Genomic DNA, 25,003 nt, shown 5'->3' on the forward strand with positions numbered 1-25,003 from the left:
ATGTCCCCCATTCTCCATACACTGAGTAAATCGATTTCTGGCGTTTGTCATGACTTGCCAGCATAGGAAGCGTTATGTTGCCAATTTCTTCTTGGATGTTGGTCTTCAAATCTTGTAGGGTCCTTGGACGGTTCACAGAAACACGGGATTTTAAAAAACCCCATAGAAAAAAATCACAAGAGGCCAAATCTGGAGAGCGGGCCGACCTCTCCAAATCCGCTCGAAAAGTAGGCCTCAATGGCAAAAGCACGCTCCTCACTGTTCCAACGCACGAGGAGATATGATGGCCTTGCAGACTAGGACGTAGAACAATGGCTTCAAACTATAAGAGAGGAGATTCCATCTGAACATGAGGAATAACTTCCTGACTGTGTGAGCCGTTCAGCAATGGAACACTCTGCCCCGGAGTGTAGCGACGAATGAAGAAGACAGGCAGTCCAGGAGGGTGAAGGTGATCTCCAGGTGAGGTCAGCTATAGGTGATGTCATCCTTCCTGTCTTCAAGGGTAATGTCCATACATGGTCAGTGGGGTAGGAACAGTGTATGCCTCTGGGGAGTATGGCCTGTCTCCAGTCCTAGGTCATGATGCCCTGTATACTTTGCCAAAATAGTGTGAAGCATAAGTGTCAGGGGTCTGGAATTTTTCAATGGGCGTCCAGACTAGAATGGTGTGCCAGTAAAAGCCCAGAGGCGCATTGTCACTTCAATGGGACATAATAATGTCATCACTCCTTCACCGGAGTGTGGTGGAGGCTCCTTCTTTGGAAGCTTTTAAACAGAGGCTGGAAGGCCATCTGTCAGGGGTGATTTGAATGCAATATTCCTGCTTCTTGGCAGATTGGGGTTGGACTGGATGATGGCCCATGAGGTCTCTTCCAACTCTAGGATTCTATGATTCTATGAACTGTGTCAGGACAGAACTTTATAGTTCCACCTCTCGAACTAGACCACTAGTGCTCCACTATATCTTCAACCGACTGAATTGTGCACATTTAAAAAAAGGAAATTATGCTGCCTCACCCTGTAATTTAAAGCCATTGTTCCATTGCGTCCTAGTCTCCAAGGAAGCAGAAATCAAGCTTGCTCCCTCCTCCTCCCTGTGGCTTCCTCTCACATATTTATACATGGCTATCATATCTCCTCTGAGCCTTCTCTTCTTTAGGCTAAACATGCCCAGCTCCTTAAGCCGCTCCTCGTAGGGCTTGTTCTCCAGACCCTTGATCATTTGAGTTGCCCTCCTCTGGACATATTCCCGCTTGTCAATATCTCTCTTGAATTGTGGTGCCCTGAATTGGACACAGTATTCCAGGTGTGGTCTAACCAAAGCGGAAGAGAGCATGGGGAGCATGACTTCCCTAGATCTAGACACTCTGCTCCTATTGATGCAAGATATTGTTTCTAGCGCCCACTTTTTGCTTGATGTTCAGGCTGTGCTTCTTGTAGGTCAGAGCACGGTCCAGGGTGACTCCTAGGGATTTGGGTGTGCTGCAATGCTCCAGGGGGATTCCTTCCTTCCCAGGTAATAATCCTCAGAGCTCCGCATGCTTGTCTGTTCTTAAGGTGAAAGGCACATGTCTGTGTTTTAGATGGATTAGGGATCCCTGTAATAGGCAGTAAGAAATAAACAGGATGTCCTTCTAGGCCGAAGCCTAGATTTTAGTAATCCTGCTCCACGTGCAAAAAACCCGCCTTTCCCCGCCACGCTTTCTTTACTTCCGCATTTCCTCACCGGAAGGCGAAAGACTTCCGCCGAAGCTCTCGCGAGATGGAGTCTCGAGGGATGATTGATGGGTAGGAAGCGGGAAAGGCGTGTTCCTATTGGCTCAGGCGCGAATGATGTGAAATGACGCCGGAAAAGGCGGGCCTGCGTCTTACATTCCTATTGGCTAGACTCCATTTCGAGGAGGGGGTGATTTCCGTTTCCGGCCAGGCCTCGAGGAGAAGGCCTCAGTCTGGAAGCGCCTCCGAGCGGGAAGCACGCGCGCTCCGCAGCCATCATGGTGAGGCCTACTCTGAGGGAGGGGAAGGGGAAGGGAAGGGAGGCTTGGTTGAGGCTCCCCATTCACTCACCATGTTGGCTTTCCTTCTTGCCTCCCAGGTGCTGCTCCACGTTCTCTTCGAGCACGCGGCCGGGTACGCCCTCTTCGCCCTCCGGCAGGTGGAGGAGATCGCCCTCCTGCTCCCTCAGGTACAAAACCGCATGGCCGTCTGTCGGGAGGGCTCGGGTTGTGCTTCTCCTGCAGGGTAGGACGCCAGGTGGCATTGCAGATGACTCCCTTGTTCATGCCTAGCATTATTTTTAAACTTTAATTCCATTTGGCCCAGCCATAGATTTTAAAATGTGTGTTGTATTACTGTTATTGCTGTTTTTTTGTTTATGAGTTTTATTTTAATTGTTTACTAGCCGTCCCCTGCCAGGCGTTGCTGTGGCCCAGTCTGGTGATCTGGAAAATCAAGTATACTCCACTTTGGCAGGAAAAACGAAATGCAAAGAGACAGAATGGGTGACGCCTGGCTCGAGAACATTACGTGTGAAAAAGGTCTTGGAGTCCTCGTGGACAACAAGTTAAACATGAGCTAATAATGTGATGTGGCGGCAAAAAGAGCCAAAGGGGTTTTGGCCTGCATCAATAGGAGCATAGTGTCTAGATCTAGGGAAGACATGCTCCCCATGCTCTATTCCGCCTTGGTTAGACCACACCTGGAATATTGTGTCCAATTCTGGGCACCACAATTGAAGAGAGATATTGACAAGCTGGAATGTGTCCAGAGGAGAGCGACTAAAATGATAGAAGGTCTGGAGAACAAGCCCTATGAGGAGCAGCTTAAGGAGCTGGGCATGTTTAGCCTGAAGAAGAGAAGGCTGAGAGGAGATATGATAGCCATGTATAAATATGTGAGAGGAAGCCACAGGGAGGAGGAGGGAGCAAGCTTCCTTTCTGCTTCCCTGGAGACTAGGACACAATGGAACAATGGCTTCAAACTACAAGAGAGGAGATTCCAGCTGAACATGAGGAAGAACTTCCTGAGAGCCGTTCAGCAGTGGAACTCACTGCCCTGGAGTGTGGTGGAAGCTCCTTCTTTGGAAGCTTTTAAACGGAGGCTGGATGGCCATTTGTCAGGGGTGATTTGAATGCAATATTTCTGCTTCTTATCATAGAATCAAAGAGTTGGAAGAGACCTCATGGGCCATCCAGTCCAACTCCATTCTGCCCAGTAGGTATAACATATTATACCATTCACTCGAGTTTAAGACTCTTTCAAAGGAAAATCCATGCAAACTATTCCTAACAAGAACTGTGTCTATCTAGCTAGCAGCACATTGCACCTACCTCCAAAAACCTCTACATACCTTATGTCAAGTTCAGCACTTTTAAAGTTTTATCGTTTAGCTTGATGTTTTATTATTTGCGTATGAATGTTACTGTTATATTTGTATGTTGTTGTTTGTTGGCGGCCTTGGCCATTGTAAGCCGCATCGAGTCCTTCAGGAGATTTTGCGGGGTATAAATAAAAATAATAATATTTTGGCAATAACCAAACAGGCCTTTGAAATGAGTAAATAACAGCATATTGTGATCTGGAACTCCAGAGTAAAAAGCCAATTGTGTCAGACAATGAGAAAGAGCCAGCTTAGGCCCATGTATAATGCAGTTTAACCTCCTCAACGTAACATGCTTCTAAATATGTAAAAATTATTGTTATTAACATCTTTATTAATGACTTGGATGAAGGGTTCAAAGGCATGACGACACCAAATTGGGAGGGAGAGCCAATACTCCAGACGACAGGAGCAGGATTCAAAACGATCTTGACAGATTAGAGAGATGAAGGGCCAAAACTAACAAAATGAAGTTCAACAGTGACAAATGCAAGATACTCCACTTTGGCAGGCCAAACGAAATGCAAAGATACAGAATGGGGGACGATGCCTGGCTCGAGGGCAGTACGTGTGAAAAAGATATTGGAGTCCTCGTGGACAACAAGTTAAACATAGAATCATAGAATCAAAGAGTTGGAAGAGACCTCATGGGCCAACCAGTCCAACCCCATTCTGCCAAGAAGCAGGAATATTGCATTCAAATCACCCCTGACAGATGGCTATCCAGCCTCTGTTTAAAAGCTTCCAAAGGAGCCTCCACCACACTCCGGGGCAGAGAGTTCCACTGCTGAACGGCTCTCACAGTCAGGAAGTTCTTCCTCATGTTCAGATGGAATCTCCTTTCTTGGAGTTTGAAGCCATTGTTCCATTGTGTCCTAGTGTCCAGGGCAGCAGAAAACAAGCTTGCTCCCTCCTCCTCCCTGTGGCTTCCTCTCACATATTTATACATGGCTATCATGTCTCCTCTCAGCCTTCTCTTCTTCAGGCTAAACATGCTCAGCTCCTTAAGCCGCTCCTCATAGGGCTTGTTCTCCAGACCCTTGATCATTTTAGTCGCCCTCCCCTGGACACATTCCAGCTTGACAGATGGCCATCCAGCCTCTGTTTAAAACCTTCTAAAGAAGGAGCCTTCACCACACTCTGGGGCAGAGAGTTCCACTGCTGAACGGCTTTTACAGTCAGGAAGTTCTTCGTCGTGTTCAGATGGAATCTCCTTTCTTTTAGTTTGAAGCCATAATGTCTCCTCTCAGCCTTCTCTTCTTCAGGTTAAACATGCCCAGCTCTTTAAGCCGCTCTTCATAGGGCTTGTTCTCTAGACCTTTGATCCTAAAATGGCGTCCCCCTCAGAAATTTGTTATAACTCTGTAGGTTGGGGGTGGAGAGAAGCACACCATAGAATTGTCTGGAACTCCTAGCAGATTCCAAAATAATTTCTCCTGATTACAAGTAAGTGAAACTGCAGATATGTGGTTATAGATGGCACCTTATTGTATAATAAAGTCAGGAAAACCTCCCTTTGCAGGTGGAGGAGAGTGTGCTGAACCTTGGCAAATTCCTCACTCTTGTGAAGCTGGTGGCCTTCTCCCCGTTTAAGTCTGCCCAGAGTGCCTTGGAGAACATCAATGCCATCTCAGAAGGTAAGTTTCCTCTCTGCTGGCGTTGGGATGGAGGGTCCAAGCCATGCAAGCCTTCATGGCTCAGCCTGGCTTCCTTTCTCCTGGAGGAGAGAGTTACAGAATCCTAGAGTTGGAAGAGGACCCAAGGGCCATCCAGCCCAACCCCCTTCTGCCAGGCAGAACACAAGATTAAAGCATTGCCAACAGATGGCCCTCCAGCTCCTGCTTAAAAACCGCTAGGGAATGAGACTGACGGACTCCCACCCAGAATATTCCACTGCTTAAGAGATCTTTTGACCTGTTGAGCAGCCCTTATTGCCAGGAAGTTCTTCCTAATGTCTTTCCTACAGTATGATCCCCTTTAGTCCATTGTGTCCCGATCTCTGTAGCAGCGCAAAACAAGCTTGCTCCCTTCTCAATGCAATATCCTTTCAAACATATAAATGTTATTGTATTCTTGGTGTTTAATTTTTATGCATTATGTCTAAATGGTTTATGTTTTAATCTGGTTAGGTTTTTGATTTATAGTTATATAAATAAACCCCGGTGGCGCAGTGGGTTAAACCGCTGAGCTGCTGAACTTGCTAACCAAAAGGTTGCAGGTTCAAATCCAGGGAGCGGTGTGAGCTCCCACTGTCAGCCCCAGCTTCTGCCAACCTAGCAGTTCTAAAACATGCAAATGTGAGTAGATCAATAGGTACTTCCTCCAGCAGGAAGGTAACGACGCTCCATGCAGTCATGCCAGCCACATGACCTTGGAGATGTCTACGGACAGCACTGTCTGTTTGACTTAGAAATGGAGATGAGCACCAACCCCCAGAGTCGGACACGACTAGACTTAATGTCAGGGGAAAATCTTTACCTTTTACTATATTATTGTCTAGCTATTATGTTTTGGTTTTTATTTATTTTTTAAAAATTTTTATTATATTTTTCATAATACAACAAAACAGTGAGAACAATAAAGGTGAAAGAAAAGAGAAGAAAAGTAAAAATATATAGAGAAGGTGCAATAAAATCAAAAAGGAAAAAAAATTCAAAAAGATAAAAGACAACTTCAAAAAAGAAAAACACCAAAAAAGAGAGAGAAAACAAAACTAAAAATTGACTTCCATTTCATCTTCTTGGATATTGTCTTTCTCTCATAAACATTTTATACTTAAAAAAATTTGTCTCTCATGTTTTTTATTTTTGCAGAACAAACAAAAATAAAAACATGTTTTGGTTTTTACATGTATGTAAAGTGAATTTTGCCTTTATAATGTTGGTAAATGAATGAATAAATAAATGGCACTCTAGATATGTACTTGACTGACCACTTCCACTAGTCCAGGCATGGGCAAACCTCAGCACTTCAGGTGTTTTGGACTTCAACTTCCACAATTGTTTGAGGAGTTTTGGGAGTTGAAGTCCAAAACATCTGGAGGTCTGAAGTTTGCTCATGCTCACACTAGCCTTTGCTGGCCACAGAGATGATGTACATTGTGAATCTGTCAATCCACTGAAGCTGTCGCTGTCGACATCCTCTCACTGCTGATCTGTGCCAGAAAGGAAGGGGAGAATAGCTCTAGAGCAGGCAGGGTGATTCGAATTCAATTTTCCTGCTTCTTGGCAGAATGGGGTTGGACTGGATGGCCCATGAGGTCTCGTCCAACTCTATGATTCTATGGGCTAACTTGGGCCCTCCAGGTGTTTTGGACTTCGACTCTCATAGTTTTGAACAGCTGGTAAACATCTGGAGGGCCCGTTAACTGCATTAGCCTTTGCTGGCCCTGATGACCCACTAAACATCAAGCTTAAGCCATAATAATAATAATGGTAATAATAATAATATCACACAGTCCTAGACACTTGCGAAGTGTTCGACTTGTGATTTTGTGATGCGAAATCCAGCATATAGATCTCGTTTGCTGTGACATACTGTGTTTTTGTGTCAGTAAAATAATAATAATAATGGTAATAATAATGGTAATAATAATAATATCACACAGTCCTAGACACTTGCAAAGTGTTCGACTTGTGATTTTGTGATGCGAAATCCAGCATATAGATCTCGTTTGCTGTGACATACTGTGTTTTTGTGTCAGTAAAATAATAATAATAATAATGGTAATAATAATGGTAATAATAATAATAATATCACACAGTCCTAGACACTTGCGAAGTGTTCGACTTGTGATTTTGTGATGCGAAATCCAGCATATAGATCTCGTTTGCTGTGACATACTGTGTTTTTGTGTCAGTAAAATAATAATAATAATAATGGTAATAATAATGGTAATAATAATAATAATATCACACAGTCCTAGACACTTGCGAAGTGTTCGACTTGTGATTTTGTGATGCGAAATCCAGCATATAGATCTCGTTTGCTGTGACATACTGTGTTTTTGTGTCAGTAAAATAATAATAATAATAATGGTAATAATAATAATAATATCACACAGCCCTAGACGCCTGGGAAGTGTTCAACTTGTGATTTTGTGATGCGAAATCCAGCATAGAGATCTCGTTTGCTGTGACATACTGTGCTTTTGTGTCAGTAAAATAATAACAATAATAAACACTTTATATATATTCTGTCCTATCTCCCTGGAGGGACTCAAGGCAGATTCCAAACATAAGACAATACACTCATAATAACGAAAATTGACAACTCAACATGTAAAAGCAAACAATGATGTAACAATTAGAATTAAATGAAAAACATCCTGTTCTATCAGACTTGAAGCAGAACATCAAACAGAAGCGTCAATTTCCCAGTTCTGTGGGGGCAAATAGATTGATCATTGCTCGAGATATGGATAGTAGCCTTGACCTCTCTCTACCTCAGGAATCCTGCACGAGGACCTCCGGCTCCTGCTGGAGACCAACCTGCCGGCCAAAAAGAAGAAGGTCCTTGTTGGGGTCAGCGATGCCAAGATCGGGGCCGCCATCCAGGAGGAGCTGGGCTACCAGTGCCAGACCGGAGGGGTCGTGGCAGAGATCGTCCGAGGTAAGGCTCCCAAGATTCACCCCTTTCTTTGCCTCAGCTCTTGGTTCTTAAGCAAGGTGAATATAGGCAAAACCAGAGTATCCACAATCTCTACCAGAGGTCAATACAATGCCCTCTTCTTTCTTTCCAGGCATCCGGTTGCACTTCCACGGTTTGATAAAGGGCCTGACGGCGCAGTCGGCCTCCAAGGCCCAGCTGGGGCTCGGGCACAGCTACTCCCGGGCCAAAGTGAAGTTTAACGTGAACCGAGTGGACAACATGATCATCCAGTCCATCAGCCTCTTGGACCAGTTGGACAAAGACATCAATACCTTCTCCATGCGGGTCAGGTGCGTCAAATGGAGAGTGGCCATTTAGTCCATTTCTGTTTGCTTCATCTAGTGTTACCCCTTTGTCAGTGTTGATGTGGAGATTGGGTTGCCTACTCTGGAATATGCAACATATAATTGTCCTTCTTTAGGGGTCCCTTTCAAATCTAGGATACTGTGTGTGTGTGAATCATATCTATATCTATGGCTGGATGGCTCTTTTGTCAGGAGGGCTTTGATTACGTTTTCTTGCCCTGGTGAAGAGAGTTGGACTGGATTTATTTATTTGTCGTGTCAGGACAACAAGTCAAATTATATTACATTTCTAACAGAAAGTCTCTTCTGTTGGACTAGATGGCCTTAAGTAATTTTCTGTTGGCCATGGGGGTTCTGTGTGGGAGATTTGCCCCAATTCTGTCACTTCTGGGGTTCAGAATGCTCTTTGATTGTAGGTGAATTATAAATCCCAGTAACTATAAAACCGAAATGTCAAAGTCAATTTTCCCCAAACTCCATCTGTGTTCGTATTTGGGTATACGGAATATTTGTGCCAATTTTGGTCCAGATCCATCATTGTTTGAGTCCATGGTAGTCTCTGGGTGTAGGTGAACTACAACTCCAAAACTCAAGGTCAATGTCCACCAAACCCTTCTAGTATTTTCTGTTGGTCATGGGAGTTCTGTGTGCCACGTTTGGTTCAATTCCATCATTGGTGGAGTTCAGAATGTGCTTTGATTGTAGGTGAACTATAAATCCCAGCAACTACATCTCCCAAATTACAAAATCAATCCTCCCCAAACCTCACCAGTATTTAAACTTGGGTGTATCAGGTATTTGTGCTCAATTTGGTCAAGTGAAGGAAAATGCATCCTGCATACTGGATCTTTACATTACGATTTATAACAGTAGTAAAATGACAGATATCAAGTAGCAACTAAAACAGTATTATGGTTGGGGGGTCACCACAACATAAGGAACTGTATTAAGGGGTCACGGCATTAGGAAGGTTATTTATTTGTCGTGTCAGAGCAACCAGTCCATTATATTACATTTCTAACAGAACAAAGCAAACAAACAGAAAAATACACAACTTGTGAGTTTGGTAGTTGTTTAAATGTCCTTTGACCAGTATCTGGCCACTTGGGGTGCCTCTGGTGTTGCTGCAAGAAGGTCCTCCATGGTGCCTGTGACAGGGCTCAGGTTGCATTGCAGCAGGTGGTCAGTGGTTTGCTCTTCTCCACAATCACATGTCGAGGATTCTACTTTGTAGCCCAATTTCTGCAGGTTGGTAGGAAGGCTGAGAACCACTGATTTATATAGATCTCCTCCATTTGGCCTGCCCATCCTGTTTGATATTATATTGTGTTAATTTGCTTTATTTATTTTATTTTGCTGCTGTAACTACTTTCTGATGTATTTTTTGTGTCTGTATTCTGTATTTTATTGTGCTGTGTTGTATTTTTGGGCTTGGCCTCTTGTTAGCCAACCCAAGTCCCCATCGGGGAGATGCTGGCGAGGAATAATTAAAGTTTATTATTATTCTTAAAGTGCGCTTCACTGGCACATTGTTGGGTATTGTGGCGAATGAGACCCCCTTCTGCCCAATCTCCCTGCGCTTACCACAGGCAGTGTGACTCCTACGCTGACTGTATAGAAAGGGGAGATACATCACCAGAGTCCCTGCATACACCTCAGCCAGGTTGCCTCTCTCACCTGGGCTGTATTGTTAGCAAGGGCACAAACCTTCCTTTAGCAGAAAGAAAAGATATGTTCTTGATCTCAAGTTCCTTGGCAGGTAGAACTATGTAAACAAACGCCAGTCCTGCTTCTTCCCCTTTCCCCAACTCTGCTGTTTTTGTTCCTCCTCCAGAGAGTGGTACGGCTACCATTTCCCAGAGTTGATCAAGATCGTGAGCGACAACTATACCTACTGCCGCCTGGCCAAACTCATCCGGAACCGGAAGGAGCTGAGCGAGGAGAGCCTGGAGGCGCTGGAGGAGGTGGTGATGGACAGCGCCAAAGCCCAGGCCATCCTGGAGGCCTCCCGCTCCTCCATGGGTCAGTGTCCAGGAATCCGGGGGGATTATCCTCATAAGGGGAAGGACTTCTTCTGTCCTCGAGTCTATGGGCAAGCTTGGGCCCTCCCTCCAGGTGTTTTGGACTTCAACTCCCACAATTCCTAACAGCCTCAGGCCCCTTCCTTTTGCCCCTCAGCCGCTTAAGCGGCTGAGGGGCAAAAGGAAAGGGCCTGAGGCTGTTAGGAATTGTGGGAGTTGAAGTCCAAAACACCTGGAGGGAGGGCCCAAGCTTGCCCATGCCCGTCCTATAGGATAATAAAGGGATCCAGATTGGGTTTCTGCTGGACAACCTAGGTGTTGTGAACTGCTCTTTTGATTCTGAGGGAAGAAGAGGACAGGTAGATGAAAAAGCAGCACTTGGGGGTTTGGGGTTAAGTGGTGAAGAAGAAGAGGTGGCAGACATATCACAAATCCCCACGTTTCAGGAACTAGGTTAGCAGTAAAAACACTGAGCAATCAGACCGCGGCCTAGACACACGTGTGCTAGGAGTTATAAATTAGCAATGAAGTCGGGGGGCATAGTGATGACAGCACCTAATCTCCTGTTCCAAACACCGTGTCTCTGTTTCAGTGTCAGTCCTTGCTAACGGCTCTTGGCTATTGACGTTTCTTTCTGCAACACGTAAGCTTGTTTATCAAACACCCTGGTTTCTGTCTGATCTGAGCGTTACACACAGCAGCCTTCACACACAGCCTTCTCACACAGAGGTTTATCTCACATGAGGCTTCTCTCAAACAGGCTTACCTCACACGAGGCTCCTCTTACATGAAGCTTCTCTCACACAGAGGCTTCTCTCACACAGAGGCTCCTCTTACATGAGGCTTCTCTCACACAGAGGTTTACCTCTCACATAGCTTCTCTCACACAGAGGTTTACCTCTCACAAAGCTTCTCTCACACAGAGGCTTACCTCACACAGAGGTTTACCTCTCACAAAGCTTCTTTCACACAGGTTTACCTCACATGAGGCTTCTCTCACACAGAGGCTTACCTCACACAAGGCTTCTCTCACACGGAGGTTTACCTCACACAAGGCTTCTCTCACACAGAGGCTCCTCTTACATGAGGCTTCTCTCACACAGAGGTTTACCTCTCACATAGCTTCTCTCACACAGAGGTTTACCTCTCACAAAGCTTCTCTCACACAGAGGCTTACCTCACACAGAGGTTTACCTCTCACAAAGCTTCTTTCACACAGGTTTACCTCACATGAGGCTTCTCTCACACAGAGGCTTACCTCACACAAGGCTTCTCTCACACGGAGGTTTACCTCACACAAGGCTTCTCTCACACAGAGGTTTACCTCGCAGAGGTTTACCTCACATGAGGCTTCTCTCACACAGAGGATTACCTCACACAAGGTTTCTCTCACACAGGTTTAACTCACACGAGGCTTCTCTCACACAGAGGTTACCTCACACTCCTCAGGACGACACTAGCTTTGGCCCACTGACTCTTAACAGGCTTCGGCCTGCTCACTCTTCCGTGCTTGACTCACACTTTTGTAATCAAAAATACCCAGTTAATTTTTAATATTTCCGACAGATGTATTGTCAAAGGTTTTCATGGCTGGAATCACTGGGTTGTTGTAGGTTTTTTCGGGCTATATGGCCATGTTCTAGAGGCATTCTCTCCTGACGTTTCGCCTGCATCTATGGCAAGCATCCTCAGAGGTAGTGAGGTCTGTTGGAACTAGGAAAAAGAGTTTATATATCTGTGGAATGACCAGGGTGAGACAAAGGACTCTTGTCTGCTGGAGCCAGGTGTAAATGTTACAACTGAGCACCTTGATAGCTTGGCAGTGCCTGGAGCAAACTTTTGTTGAGAGGTGATTAGATGTCCTTGTTTGTTTCCTCTCTGTTGTGCTGTTGTAATTTTAGAGTTTTTTAATACTGGTAGCCGGTATTGATGGCCTGGCAGTGCCTGGGGCAATCTTTTGTTGAGAGGTGATTAGATGTCCTTGTTTGTTTCCTCTCTGTTGTTGTGCTGTTGTAAGCGGCTGAGGGGCAAAAGGAAAGGGCCTGAGGCTGTTAGAAATTGTGGGAGTTGAAGTCCAAAACACCTGGAGGGAGGGCCCAAGCAAGCATCCTCAGAGGTAGTGAGGTCTGTTGGAAGTAGGAAAAAGGGTTTATATATCTGCAGGATTACTAGGGTGAGACAAAGGACTCTTGTCTGCTGGAGCTAGGTGTGAATGTTTCAACTGACCACCTTGATTAGCATATAATGGCCTGACATTGCCTGGAGCAAACTTTTGTTGAGAGGTGATTAGATGTCCTTGTTTGTTTCCTCTCTGTTGTTGTGCTGTTGTGATTTTAGAGTCACTCTAAAATAGCTTGACAGATGCAACGGTCTTTCGGGTTGCAAAGGTCGACAACAAGCTACACAATTGGTCGGAAGCTCACTCCGACCCAGGCTGGCTTCACATTAAGTGATCTTAATGCAGGTGACACTCAGACCGCTGCACCTTAGTGTACTATTATTAATAATATTACATGTTATGACCCCCCCCCCCCCCCCAAAGCAACAAGTGAGGATTTTTCCCTTTCTGTCTCCCAATCTGCTGCAGGAATGGACATCTCCCCCATCGACCTCATCAACATCGAGAGCTTCTCCAGCCGGGTGATCTCCCTCTCGGAGTACCGCAAAGGGCTGCAGGAGTACCTGCGCTCCAAGATGAGCCAGGTGGCCCCCAGCCTCTCAGCCCTGATTGGGGAAGTGGTAAGTGCAGAATGGGGGGGCGGGTTGAGCCTTGACACCTCCATCGCTGGCCACAGAGATGATGGACATTGTGAATCTGTCAATCCACTGAAGCTCTCGCTGTCGACACCTTCTCACTGCTGATCTGTGCCAGAAAGGAAGGGGAGAGTAGTTCTAGGGCAGGTACGGGCCCAGCTTGGGCCCTCCAGGTGTTTTGGACTTCAACTCCCACAATTCCTAACAGCCTACCGGCTGTTAGGAATTGTGGGAGTTGGAGTCCAAAACACCTGGAGGGCCCAAGCTGGCTCGTACCTGCTCTAGATGCTCATAAGGTGTGTTTTTATACCTGTAACACCTTTCTAATTTGCCACGCAGGTGGGCGCCCGCCTCATCTCCCACGCCGGCAGCCTGACCAACCTGGCCAAGTACCCTGCCTCCACGGTGCAGATTCTGGGCGCGGAGAAGGCCCTGTTCAGGTACAGCGGTGGGGCGGCTGCAGTGATGGCAGGGCTCTGGGGTGCCAGGCAAGAGGCATGGGATCCCTATCTGGGGCCGTGTTGGTGATGGGCTTGGCCCCCAGCCTCTGAGCAGCCCCCCCAGGCGTTCCATTCCTCTTTGATTGGCAGGTTAGCTATTTCTGGTTGGGGTACGGGGGGAGAGCTGGATGACAGGCGGATATGGCAGGGCTGCAACCTTCATAGGTCAATGGGTCCAGAGGAGGGTGACTAAAATGATCAAGGGTCTGGAGAACAAGCCCTATGAGGAGCGGCTTAAAGAGCTGGGCTTGTTTGTGAAGCTGGCAGGGCTGCAACCCTCATAGGAGGGTGACTAAAATGATCAAGGGTCTGGAGAACAAGCCCTATGAGGAGCGGCTTAAAGAGCTGGGCTTGTTTGTGAAGCTGGCAGGGCTGCAACCCTCATAGGAGGGAGACTAAAAGGATCAAGGGTCTGGAGAACAACCCCTATGAGGAGCGGCTTAAAGAGCTGGGCTTGTTTGTGAAGCTGGCAGGGCTGCAACCCTCATAGGAGGGTGACTAAAATGATCAAGCGTCTGTAGAACAAGCCCTATGAGGAGCGGCTTAAAGAGCTGGGCTTGTTTGTGAAGCTGGCAGGGCTGCCACCCTCATTGGAGGGTGACTAAAATGATCAAGGGTCTGGAGAACAAGACCTATGAGGAGCGGCTTAAAGAGCTGGGCTTGTTTGTGAAGCTGGCAGGGCTGCAACCCTCATAGGAGGGTGACTAAAATGATCAAGGGTCTGGAGAACAACCCCTATGAGGAGCGGCTTAAAGTGCTGGGCATGTTGAACCTGAAGAAGAGAAGGCTGAGAGGAGACATGATAGCCATGTATAAACATGTGAGGGGAAGCCACAGGGAGGAGGGAGCAAGCTTGTTTTCTGCTTCCCTGGAGACTAGGACGCAATGGAACAATGGCTTCAAACTACAATAATAATGTATTGTCGAAGGCTTAAAAAACTCTAAAATTACAACAGCAAAACAGCAGAGAGGAAACAACCAGGCACATCTTAACACCTCTCAACAAAAGATTTTCCCAGGCTCAGCCAGGCCTTCAAACGCTAATGAAGGTGGTCAGTTGAAACATTCACACCTAGCTCCAGCAGAGAAGAGCTTTTTGCCCCACCCCAGCCATTCCACAGATATATAAACCCATTTTCCTAGTTCCAACAGACCTCACTACCTCTGAGGATGCTTGCCATAAATGCAGGCGAAACGTCAGGAGAAATGCCTCTAGAACATGGCCCTATAGCCTGAAAAAACCCACAAGAACCTAACAACAACAACACTTTATTTGTACCCCGCTAACATCTCACCAAGGGACTCGGTGCGGCTTACATGAGGCCGAGGCCGAATACAACAATACATGCAAAACAACAATAGTACAAGCAATTCAAATAAAAACATAAGACAATAAAATATACATTATCAATAAGACAACACGCAATTAAAAGCAGTGGGAAGGCCAAATGTAAAGTTAAAATGGAAATAATGCTGGGACATGGACGAAAGGTGATAGATACAAGAAAGGAGATTCCATCTGAACATGAGGAAGGACTTCCTGACTGTGAGAGCTGTTCAGCAGTGGAACTCTCTGCCCCGGAGTGTGGTGGAAGCTTTAAAACAGAGGCCATAGATGTGGGTGAAGTGTCAGGAGAGAATGCTTCTGGGACATGGCCAGACAGCCCAGAAAACTCGCATCATCAACCCAATCACAACGTTGACTCTCTTCTGCACTCCAGGGCATTGAAGACCCGGGGCAACACCCCCAAGTACGGCCTGATATTCCACTCCACCTTCATTGGCCGGGCGGCGGCCAAGAACAAGGGGCGCATCTCCCGCTACCTGGCCAACAAGTGCACCATCGCCTCCCGCGTCGACTGCTTCTCAGGTGAGGTCAGGGGACCCCCTTCGTTCCTTCCCTAAAGGAGGAGATGGCAGGTGGAGAAGTGTTTTGGGGGGAGTCAAGCCACTCGGGAGCTTTGCTGTGATGTTTACATTTTTCGTCAACAGTATTTCACCTTAGTGAATGGTGACGCATCAGATCTGAGCAAAGCTTGCTGTGTGCAGAAATGGGGGGAGAGGGGGTAGAGGATTGTTTCTGCTCGTTTTCTTTAGGGGGTTCTCCAAAAATAAGACCCAGCTAGAAAATAAGCCCTAGCATGATGCTTGTAATATAAACCCTACCCTAAATATAAACCTCACTAGGTGTACCCACCACACGTTGCTGTGACCAACCTTCCCTCCCTCTTTCTCTCCTTCCTTTTTCTTCTTTACTTCTTCCTTCCTTCCTTCCTTCCTTCTCTACCTCTTTCCTTCCTCCCTTTTCTTTTTCCTTCTCTTTATCTCCTTTCTTCCTTCTCTACCTCTTTCCTTCCTTCGCTTTTTGCTTCCATCCTTCCTTCTGTCTTTCTTTTTTCCTTTCTTGCCTCTTTCTCTCCTTTCTTCCTTCTCTACCTCTTTCCTTCCTTTGCTTTCTCCTTCTGTCTTTATCTTTTTCCTTTTCTCCCTCTTTCTCTCCTTTCTTCCTTCTCTACCTCTTTCCTTCCTTGCTTTCTCCTTCCATCCTTCCTTCTGTCTTTCTTTTTTCGTTTTCTCCCTCTTTCTCTCCTTTCTTCCTCCTCTACCTCTTTCCTTCCTTCGCTTTCTCCTTCCATCCTTCCTTCTGTCTTTCTTTTTTCGTTTCCTCCCTCTCTCTCTCCTTTCTTCCTCCTCTACCTCTTTCCTTCCTTCGCTTTCTCCTTCCATCCTTCCTTCTGTCTTTCTTTTTTCGTTTCCTCCCTCTTTCTCTCCTTTCTTCCTCCTCTACCTCTTTCCTTCCTTCGCTTTCTCCTTCCATCCTTCCTTTTGTCTTTCTTTTTTCGTTTCCTCCCTCTTTCTCTCCTTTCTTCCTTCTCTACCTCTTTCCTTCCTTTGCTTTCTCCTTCTGTCTTTATCTTTTTCCTTTTCTCCCTCTTTCTCTCCTTTCTTCCTTCTCTACCTCTTTCCTTCCTTGCTTTCTCCTTCCATCCTTCCTTCTGTCTTTCTTTTTTCGTTTTCTCCCTCTTTCTCTCCTTTCTTCCTCCTCTACCTCTTTCCTTCCTTCGCTTTCTCCTTCCATCCTTCCTTCTGTCTTTCTTTTTTCGTTTCCTCCCTCTTTCTCTCCTTTCTTCCTTCTCTACCTCTTTCCTTCCTTTGCTTTCTCCTTCTGTCTTTATCTTTTTCCTTTTCTCCCTCTTTCTCTCCTTTCTTCCTTCTCTACCTCTTTCCTTCCTTCGCTTTCTCCTTCCATCCTTCCTTCCTTCTGTCTTTCTTTTTTCTTTCCCCCCTCTTTTTCTCCTTCCCTCTTTCCTTCCTTCCCTTTTCTTTACTTCTCTCCTTCCTTCCTACCTTCCTTCCTTCCTTCCTTCCTTCCTTCCTTCCTTCCTTCCTTCCTTCTCTATCTCTTTCCTGCCTCCCTTTTCCTTCTCTTTCTCTCCTTTCTTCCTTCTCTACCCCTTTCCTTCGCTTTTTGCTTCCATCCTTCCTTCTATCTTTCTTTTTCCTTTCTTCCCTCTCTCTCCTTTCCTCCTTCTCTACCTCTTTCCTTCCTTCGCTTTCTCCTTCCATCCTTCCTTTTGTCTTTCTTTTTTCGTTTCCTCCCTCTTTCTCTCCTTTCTTCCTTCTCTACCTCTTTCCTTCCTTTGCTTTCTCCTTCTGTCTTTATCTTTTTCCTTTTCTCCCTCTTTCTCTCCTTTCTTCCTCCTCTACCTCTTTCCTTCCTTCGCTTTCTCCTTCCATCCTTCCTTCTGTCTTTCTTTTTTCGTTTCCTCCCTCTTTCTCTCCTTTCTTCCTTCTCTACCTCTTTCCTTCCTTTGCTTTCTCCTTCTGTCTTTATCTTTTTCCTTTTCTCCCTCTTTCTCTCCTTTCTTCCTTCTCTACCTCTTTCCTTCCTTCGCTTTCTCCTTCCATCCTTCCTTCTGTCTTACTTTTTTCTTTCCCCCCTCTTTTTCTCCTTCCCTCTTTCCTTCCTTCCCTTTTCTTTACTTCTCTCCTTCCTTCCTTCCTTCCTTCCTTCTCTATCTCTTTCCTGCCTCCCTTTTCCTTCCCTTTCTCTCCTTTCTTCCTTCTCTATCTCTTTCACTTTCCTTCGCTTTTTGCTTCCATCCTTCCTTCTATCTTTCTTTTTCCTTTCTTCCCTCTCTCTCCTTTCCTCCTTCTCTACCTCTTTCCTTCCTTCGCTTTTTGCTTCCATGCTTCCTTCTGTCTTTCTTTTTTCCCTTTCCTCCCTCTTTCTCTCCTTTCTTCCTTCTCTACCGCTTTCCTTCCTTTGCTTTCTCCTCCCATCCTTCCTTCTGTCTTCCTTTTTTCCTTTCCTCCCTCTTTCTCTCCTTTCTTCCTTCTCTACCTCTTTCCTTCCTTCGCTTTCTCCTTCCATCCTTCCTTCTGTCTTTATCTTTTTCCTTTCCTCCCTCTTTCTCATTCTTCCTTCTCTATCTCTTTCACTTCTTCTTTCATTCCCTCTTCCCTTTTTTCTTTCCTTCTCTCCTTCCTTCTCTACCCCTTTCTTTCCTTTCCCCATTTCTTTTCCTCTTTCCTTCCTTCCTTTGCTATTTGCTTCCATGCTTCCTTCTCTCTTTCTTTCCTTCCTTTCATCTATCTTTCTCCCCTTCTTTCCCTCCCTCTTCCTTCCCTTTTTTCTGTATTGTCATTTAGCTTTTCGTAGTTTAGCTTTTTGGGGGGGGGGAGGGTTTAAGTCCTTTCCACTGTTCTTTTGGGGAGGGGGGGGTTTATGAGTGATGGTCACTCATTGCCCTGTTAGGGGTATAGTGTCCAAATTTGGTGTCAATTCATCCAGTAGTTTTTGAGTTATGTTAATCCCACAAACGAACATTACATTTTTATTTATATAGATTTAAGATCGTCAGCCAGGTAGATGCATTCATCAGCAGTACATTCGTTGCAACACACGACGGATGTATTGAATTTCAAAATAATAGTAATATATAATTATTAAATGTAAATAATACTGTTGGCATTATTGTTACTTAAAGTATAAATTACACTATGTAATGAATTTTGTTCCTTGGATATAAATTCCATTTCCTAATTGGTTCTATCACAAAAACACAGGGGAAGTTTATTGAACTGCAAAAACATCCTTCAGCGGATTTTGCAAGAGTTTTTCAATGAATATTTCATAGTCCCTGGTGGCACAGCGGGTTAAACCGCTGAGCTGTTGAACTTGCTGACTAAAATGGTGGTGAATCCGGGGAGCAAGGTGAGCCCCTGCTGCTAGCCCCAGCTTCTGCCAACCTAGCAGTTTGAAAACATGCAAATGTGAGTAGATCAATAGGTACCCCTTCAGTGGGAAGATAATGGCATTCCATGCAGTCATCTTGGAGGTGTCTATGGACAACGCCAGTTCTTCGGCTTAAAAATGGAGATGAGAACCAACCTCCAGAGTCGGACACAACTCACGTCAAGGGGAAACTTTTACCTTTCCTTATCTCATAAGCTTGCCTTTCCTCCGCAGAGGTTCCAACCAGCGTCTTTGGGGAAAAGCTCCGAGAGCAAGTGGAGGAGCGCCTGGCTTTCTATGAGACGGGAGAAGCCCCGCGCAAGAACCTTGATGTCATGAAGGAAGCCGTAGTGGAGGTAAGGAAGGGGCAAGGGGCACCGGTGTGTGTGTGTGTGTGTGTGTGTGTGTTGGGAGCAGCAATGGCGTTGGACGTGATGAGGAATTCCATGCCTGACGCATCTGCGGTGGAGGCAAAAACTGATTTAATGAGCCTGATCCAGCGCTGTTCAAACCCGTGCTCCCCTCTGGTTCCTTGGGGCGGATGACAATAAAACTCTGCTGCCCTCTTTGCAGGCGACGGAAGTCGTGGCCGAGATCAAGAGGAAGATGGAGAAGAAAGAGAAGAAGAGGAGGAAGCGGGAAAAGAAGCGGCTGGAGGCTTTGGCCGCAGCCGCTGGAGAAGAGACCGAGAACTCGGTGATGGAGGAGACCGCGGAGGTGAGGCAGGAGGGAATGGAGGCCGTTGGGGAATGTTGTGATGAAGGGATTGCTTTTGTTGTATTTGTATACCACTTTTTTCTTGAATTGGGAGCCAAGGCAGATGAGTTCGCTGGTCAGCATTATGAGCTGCTCTTGGGTGCCGTGGTTCTTGGACTGTAACTCCCAGATGTCTTCCTGATTGTTCTATCTACTATCTATCTCTATCTACGATCAAATTTGAGTTCTAGTGGGATTGAAGGGGAGATTGATGCTGTCATTTGGGAGTTGTGGTTGCTGAGATTCCATAGTCCACCTACAATCAAAAAGCGTTCTGAACCCCACCAATGATGGAATTGAACCAAACTTGGCACACAGTTCTCCCATGACCAATAGAAAATACTGGAAGGGTTTGGTGAGCAGTGTCCTTTGGTTTGGGAGTTGTAGTTCGCCTACATCCAGAGATCACTGTGGACTCAAACAATGATGGATCGGGACCAAACTCTACGCGAATACTCAATATGCCCAAATGTGAACAGTGGTGGAGTTTGGGGAAAATAGAATCTTGACATTTGGGAGTTGTAGTTGCTGGGATTTATAGTTCACCTACAATCAAAGAGCATTCTGAACCCCACCAACGATGGAATTGAACCAAACTTGGCACACAGTTCTCCAATGACCAACAGAAAATATTGGAAGGGTTTGGTGGGCAGTGTCCTTTTGTTTGGGAGTTGTAGTTCATCTACATCCAGAGATCACTGTGCACTCAAACAATGATGGATCTGGACCAAACTACAAGAATACCCAATAATAATGATAATAAAACTTTATTTGTACCCCGCTACCATGTCCCCAAGGGACTCAGTGCGGCTTACATGAGGCCAAGCCCACAGCACATCAATAAACAAAAGCGATAACAAATAATCAATACAGATCAGTTAAAATAAAACTCAAAAACAAAAAAATACACAATAAGCAATAAACAATAACAATAACATACAGCATTTGAAAACCTATGGCTGGGCTAAATGTAACAATTAAAATTTAAAATGCTGGGCATGAACAAGGTAGGGTAAACTAGGATAGAGTTTTTAAGGAAAGAAATGCCCAAGTTGTTGTTGCTGGGAGTTACAGTTCACCTACAATCAGAGAGCATTCTGAATCCCACCAACGATAGAAATGGGCCAAACCTTCCACACAGAACCCCCATGTGGGCCACAGCAACGCGTGGTAGGGGACGGCTAGTCTATATAAATAAAAATGTAATGCTCATTTGTGGGATTATTAGAACTCAAAAACCACTGGGGGAATTGACACCAAATTTGGACACAAGATAGCTACTAACCCAAGGAGTGACCATCACTAAAAAAAATGATTTTGTCATTTGGGAGTTGTAGTTGCTTACAATCAAGGAGCATTCTGAACTCCACCAATGATGGAATTGAACCAAACATGGCACACAGGACTCCCATGAGCAACAGAAAACACTTGAAGGGTTTGGTGGGCATTGTCCTTGAGTTTGGGAGTTGTAGTTCACCTACATCCAGAGAGCACTGTGGACTCAAACAATGATGGATCTGGACCAAACTTGGCACGAATATTCCATATGCCCAAATATGAACATGGGTAAAGTAATAATAATAATGAGAGTAAAATAATAAATGTGATGATAATAGAGTAAAATAATGGAAATGTAATAAAAAGAGTAAAATAATGAATGTAGCAATAACATAAAGTCAAAAATGTAATGATAATAATAGAGTAAAATGATAAATGTAGTAAATAATAATAATAATAATGAGTAAAATAATAAATGTGATAATAATAGGGTAAAATAATGGAAATGTAATAAAAAGAGTAAGATAATGTAGCAATAACATAAAGTCAAAAATGTAATGATAATTGAGTAAAATGATAAATGTGATAATAGAGTAAAATAATGGACATGTAATAATAATAGTAATAAAAAGAGTAAAATTATGAATGTAGCAATAACAATCAAAGTAGAAATAAATAAATCTAATAATAATAGAGTAAAATGATAAATGTAATAATAGTAATAATAAAGAGAGTAAAATAATGTGATAATAATAGAGTAAAATAATGGACATGTAATAATAATAGTAATAAAAAGAGTAAAATAATGAATGTAGCAATAACAACAATTATAAAGTAAAAAAATAAATCTGATAATAGAGTAAAACGATAAATGTAATAATAATAAATAGAATAAAATAATAAATTTAGTAATAATAATAATAACAACAACAACAGAGTAAAATAATAAATAACCTTGACTCGAGTATAAACCGAGGGGGACTTTTTCAGCCTGATAAAAGGGTTATACTCGAGTATATACAGTATATCTTTTGGGCAATTACAACTGCAATTGTACTTCAAAGAAACAACCATCCTCTACTAAAGAAATATATATATATGCAATGGCATGTCTTTGTCCTTGGCAGTTTAAAGACATGGTTCGTCAGTCTAACAACTGAGTTACCTGTGTGCCATTACAAATGACCGCTTATGAATATCACTTGTTCTAATCCTCTGCTAACAATATATATATATATATATGTTTATAATGGCATGTCTTTGTCCTTGGCAGTTTAAAGACATGGTTCATCAGTCTAACAAGTGAGTTACCTGTGTGCCATTACATGAACGCTTATGAATATCACTTGTTGATTTCTAACGAGGTCATGCTTTTCTTGACTTGTGGTTTTCAAAAGGTGGTCTTGATGTGTTTATGGAGATTCATATTTGCAAAATGGATGTGGCATCATTTTTACCTTTCCAGTAAGGTTGTGGTGCAGTTATTGCCAATAATTCTGAGTTTCCTTGGCTGCAATCTAGCCATATCAGGCTCCTAATGTGTATATCCACTTTCTCTCTCTCGCATATCAGGAAAATGAGGCTGAGCCCAAAAAGAAGAAGAAGAGGAAGCACCAGGAGACGGAAGACGCAGACTCGGAAGCGGCCGAGAACGGCCTGGAAGACGAAGAGGCCTCTCCCAGGAAAAAGAAAAACAAGAAGAAAGTGGCCGTAACGGAGAGCCCCCCACCCAAGGCGAAAAAGACAAAAAAGAAGAAGGCTAGAGAAGAGGAAGAGGAGGATGACGACGACGATGATGACTAGCATGCCAGGTTCTAGGAAAGAGTGATCTCTTTCTTCAAACACGACTTTTGGGGACAGGAGAGGGAGCCGTCCTTCTGTCTCTAGGCCGCTGAATGTATCCTGCCAACGCTGGGAAGCAAGTGGACAATTGACCAGCTGGGGAGAGGGGCCTGGGGCAAGCAGGACAGTCTGGAAGTCCTCTCTAGGAAGGGCTCTGGGCTCCAAAGCACTCCTGCAAGGAACGCTTAGCATTACGAGAGCAGGGTCGCATCACAAGCGCCTGTGCTGGCTGCGCAACAAGAGCGTCTCACATTTTGCAGAGTTACGATAACAATAAAATGTTTGGGCTTTTTTTTGCAGCAGTTTTACTCAGAGCTATCCTTGAGAACAAAAGTCAAAAAGCAGTTGGGTTCTTGGTTTTTGAAGTGGGAAGATGGCTACTGCAGGCAAAACAAAGTGAGTGTCGGAGGCAGGCAGTTGGGTTCTGCTCCTATTTTGATGTTAATGGGAGAGAATCATAAAGAGACCTCGTGGGCCATCCAGTCCAACCCCATTCTGCTAAGAAGCAGGAAAATTGCATTCAAAGCACCCCCGACAGGTGGCCATCCAGCCTCTGCTTAAAAGCTTCCAAAGAAGGAGCCTCCACCACACTCCGGGGCAGAGAGTTCCACTGCTGAACATCTCTCACAGTCAACAAAAGATTGCTCCAGGCATTGCCAAGCCATCAAATGCTAATCAAGGTGGTTCTTGTGGGTTTTTTTCGGGCTATAGGGCCATGTTCTAGAGGCATTTCTCCTGACGTTTCGCCTGCACATATGGCAAGCATCCTCAGAGGTAGTGAAGTCTGTTGGAATTAGGACAATGGGTTTATATATCTGTGGAATAGCTGGGGTGGGGCAAGGAGCTCTTCCCTGCTGGAGCTAGGTGTGAATGTTTCAACTGATCACCTTCATTAGCATTTGATCAGCCCTATAGCCCAAAAAAACCCACAAGAACCTAGTGATTCCGGCCATGAAAGCCTTCGAAAATACAGTAATCAAGGTGGTCAGTTGAAACATTCACACCCAGCTCCAGCAGACAAGAGTCCTTTGTCCCACCCTGGTCATTCCACAGATATATAAACCCTTTTCCTTAGTTCCAACAGACCTCAGTACCACTGAGGATGCTTACCATAGATGCAGGTGAAACATCAGGAGAAAATGCCTCTAGAACATGGCCATATAGCCCGAAAAAATGTACAACAACCCAGTGACTCCAGCCATGAAATCCTTCAACAATACAGTACTCCATATTCTTATGGCTTTAAACTTTGTGTATGTGGGGAACAGGGTGTTGAATACAAGCCTGCCTTTTCAGCAGGCATGTGCAATCTATGGTTCCAAATGGTTCTAAAGTACTTACCAAACTAAAGTTCTGGTGGTGAAAACTAAGGGGTGCTGGTGCATTGCTTCTACAGTGTTGCTAAAGATCTGGTGGTGAAAATTTCAGAACTCTTAACAAAATTTCATTATTGATGATTTTTATGACAGAACCAATTAGGAACTGCCATTTATAATGAAAGTTTTGTTAGAGTGGGTTGTTGTAGGTTTTTCCGGGCTATATGGCCATGTTCTAGAGGCATTTTCTCCTGACGTTTCACCTGCATCTATGGCAAGCATCCTCAGAGGTAGTGAGGTCTGTTGGAACTAGGAAAGTGGGTTTATATATCTGTGGAATGACCAGGGTGGGACAAAGAACTCTTGTCTGTTGGAGCTAGGTGTGAATGTTTCAATTGACCACCTTGATTTGCATATAATGGTTTCAACTGACCACCTTGATTTGCATATAATGGCTTGGAAGTGCCTGGGGGGAATCTTTTGTTAGAGTTCTGAAATTTTCACCACCAGAAATTTAGTTTTGTAAGTACTTTAGAACCATGTAGAAGCATGGATTGCACCTGGCTACTTTTCAGCCCCTTGTGGATGTGGGATCCCCTGGGAATTTGTCCCCATCTGGTGGGTTGCAACACCTCCTTCCTCCCATGTTGCTTTCACAGAAAAGGACACGCGTTTCCCTCTCAAATCTCCTTCATCGTGTGGATAAATCGCATTTACCACCGGGAATGTGGCGCAGCTGGCTAAGTGTAAGTGCATTACGATCACTGACCAAAAGGTCATGAGTTCAAAGCCAGCCCGGGCTGGAGTGGGTGTCCAGCCATTGTGTAGCCTGTTGTCTACCTTTGCAACCCGAAAGACAGTTGCATCTGTCGAGTAGGAAAATAAGGTACCACCTTGTGTGGGAGGCTAAATTAACTAATTTATGAGGCCATAAAGAAAACTCCGGGATGTGGAATGCAT

At 44.7% G+C, this 25,003-nt stretch overlaps 1 protein-coding gene and 3 non-coding genes across 4 annotated transcripts; all 4 read left to right on the forward strand.

The window, feature by feature from the left end:
- Nucleotides 1-1,899: 1,899 nt before the first annotated feature.
- Nucleotides 1,900-23,019, forward strand: NOP56 (NOP56 ribonucleoprotein). Its single transcript, XM_060779473.2, has 12 exons — nt 1,900-2,000; nt 2,099-2,188; nt 4,905-5,019; nt 7,832-7,993; nt 8,124-8,322; nt 10,172-10,359; nt 12,946-13,097; nt 13,452-13,552; nt 15,334-15,482; nt 19,086-19,207; nt 19,425-19,568; nt 22,458-23,019. Exons 1-12 carry the CDS (start codon nt 1,998-2,000, stop codon nt 22,686-22,688), a joined length of 1,656 nt encoding a protein of 551 aa, XP_060635456.2. The 5' UTR covers nt 1,900-1,997; the 3' UTR covers nt 22,689-23,019.
- LOC132777405 (small nucleolar RNA SNORA51) lies at nt 9,905-10,044 on the forward strand. Its single transcript, XR_009631687.2, has one exon. It is a non-coding gene; the product is annotated as a small nucleolar RNA SNORA51 (small nucleolar RNA).
- On the forward strand, nt 15,574-15,645 carry LOC132777402 (small nucleolar RNA SNORD56). Its single transcript, XR_009631684.1, has one exon. It is a non-coding gene; the product is annotated as a small nucleolar RNA SNORD56 (small nucleolar RNA).
- On the forward strand, nt 19,278-19,349 carry LOC132777401 (small nucleolar RNA SNORD57). Its single transcript, XR_009631683.2, has one exon. It is a non-coding gene; the product is annotated as a small nucleolar RNA SNORD57 (small nucleolar RNA).
- Nucleotides 23,020-25,003: the final 1,984 nt, after the last annotated feature.

This window comes from Anolis sagrei, chromosome 5 (genome assembly GCF_037176765.1).
Source record: "Anolis sagrei isolate rAnoSag1 chromosome 5, rAnoSag1.mat, whole genome shotgun sequence".
Lineage (NCBI taxonomy): Eukaryota > Metazoa > Chordata > Lepidosauria > Squamata > Dactyloidae > Anolis > Anolis sagrei.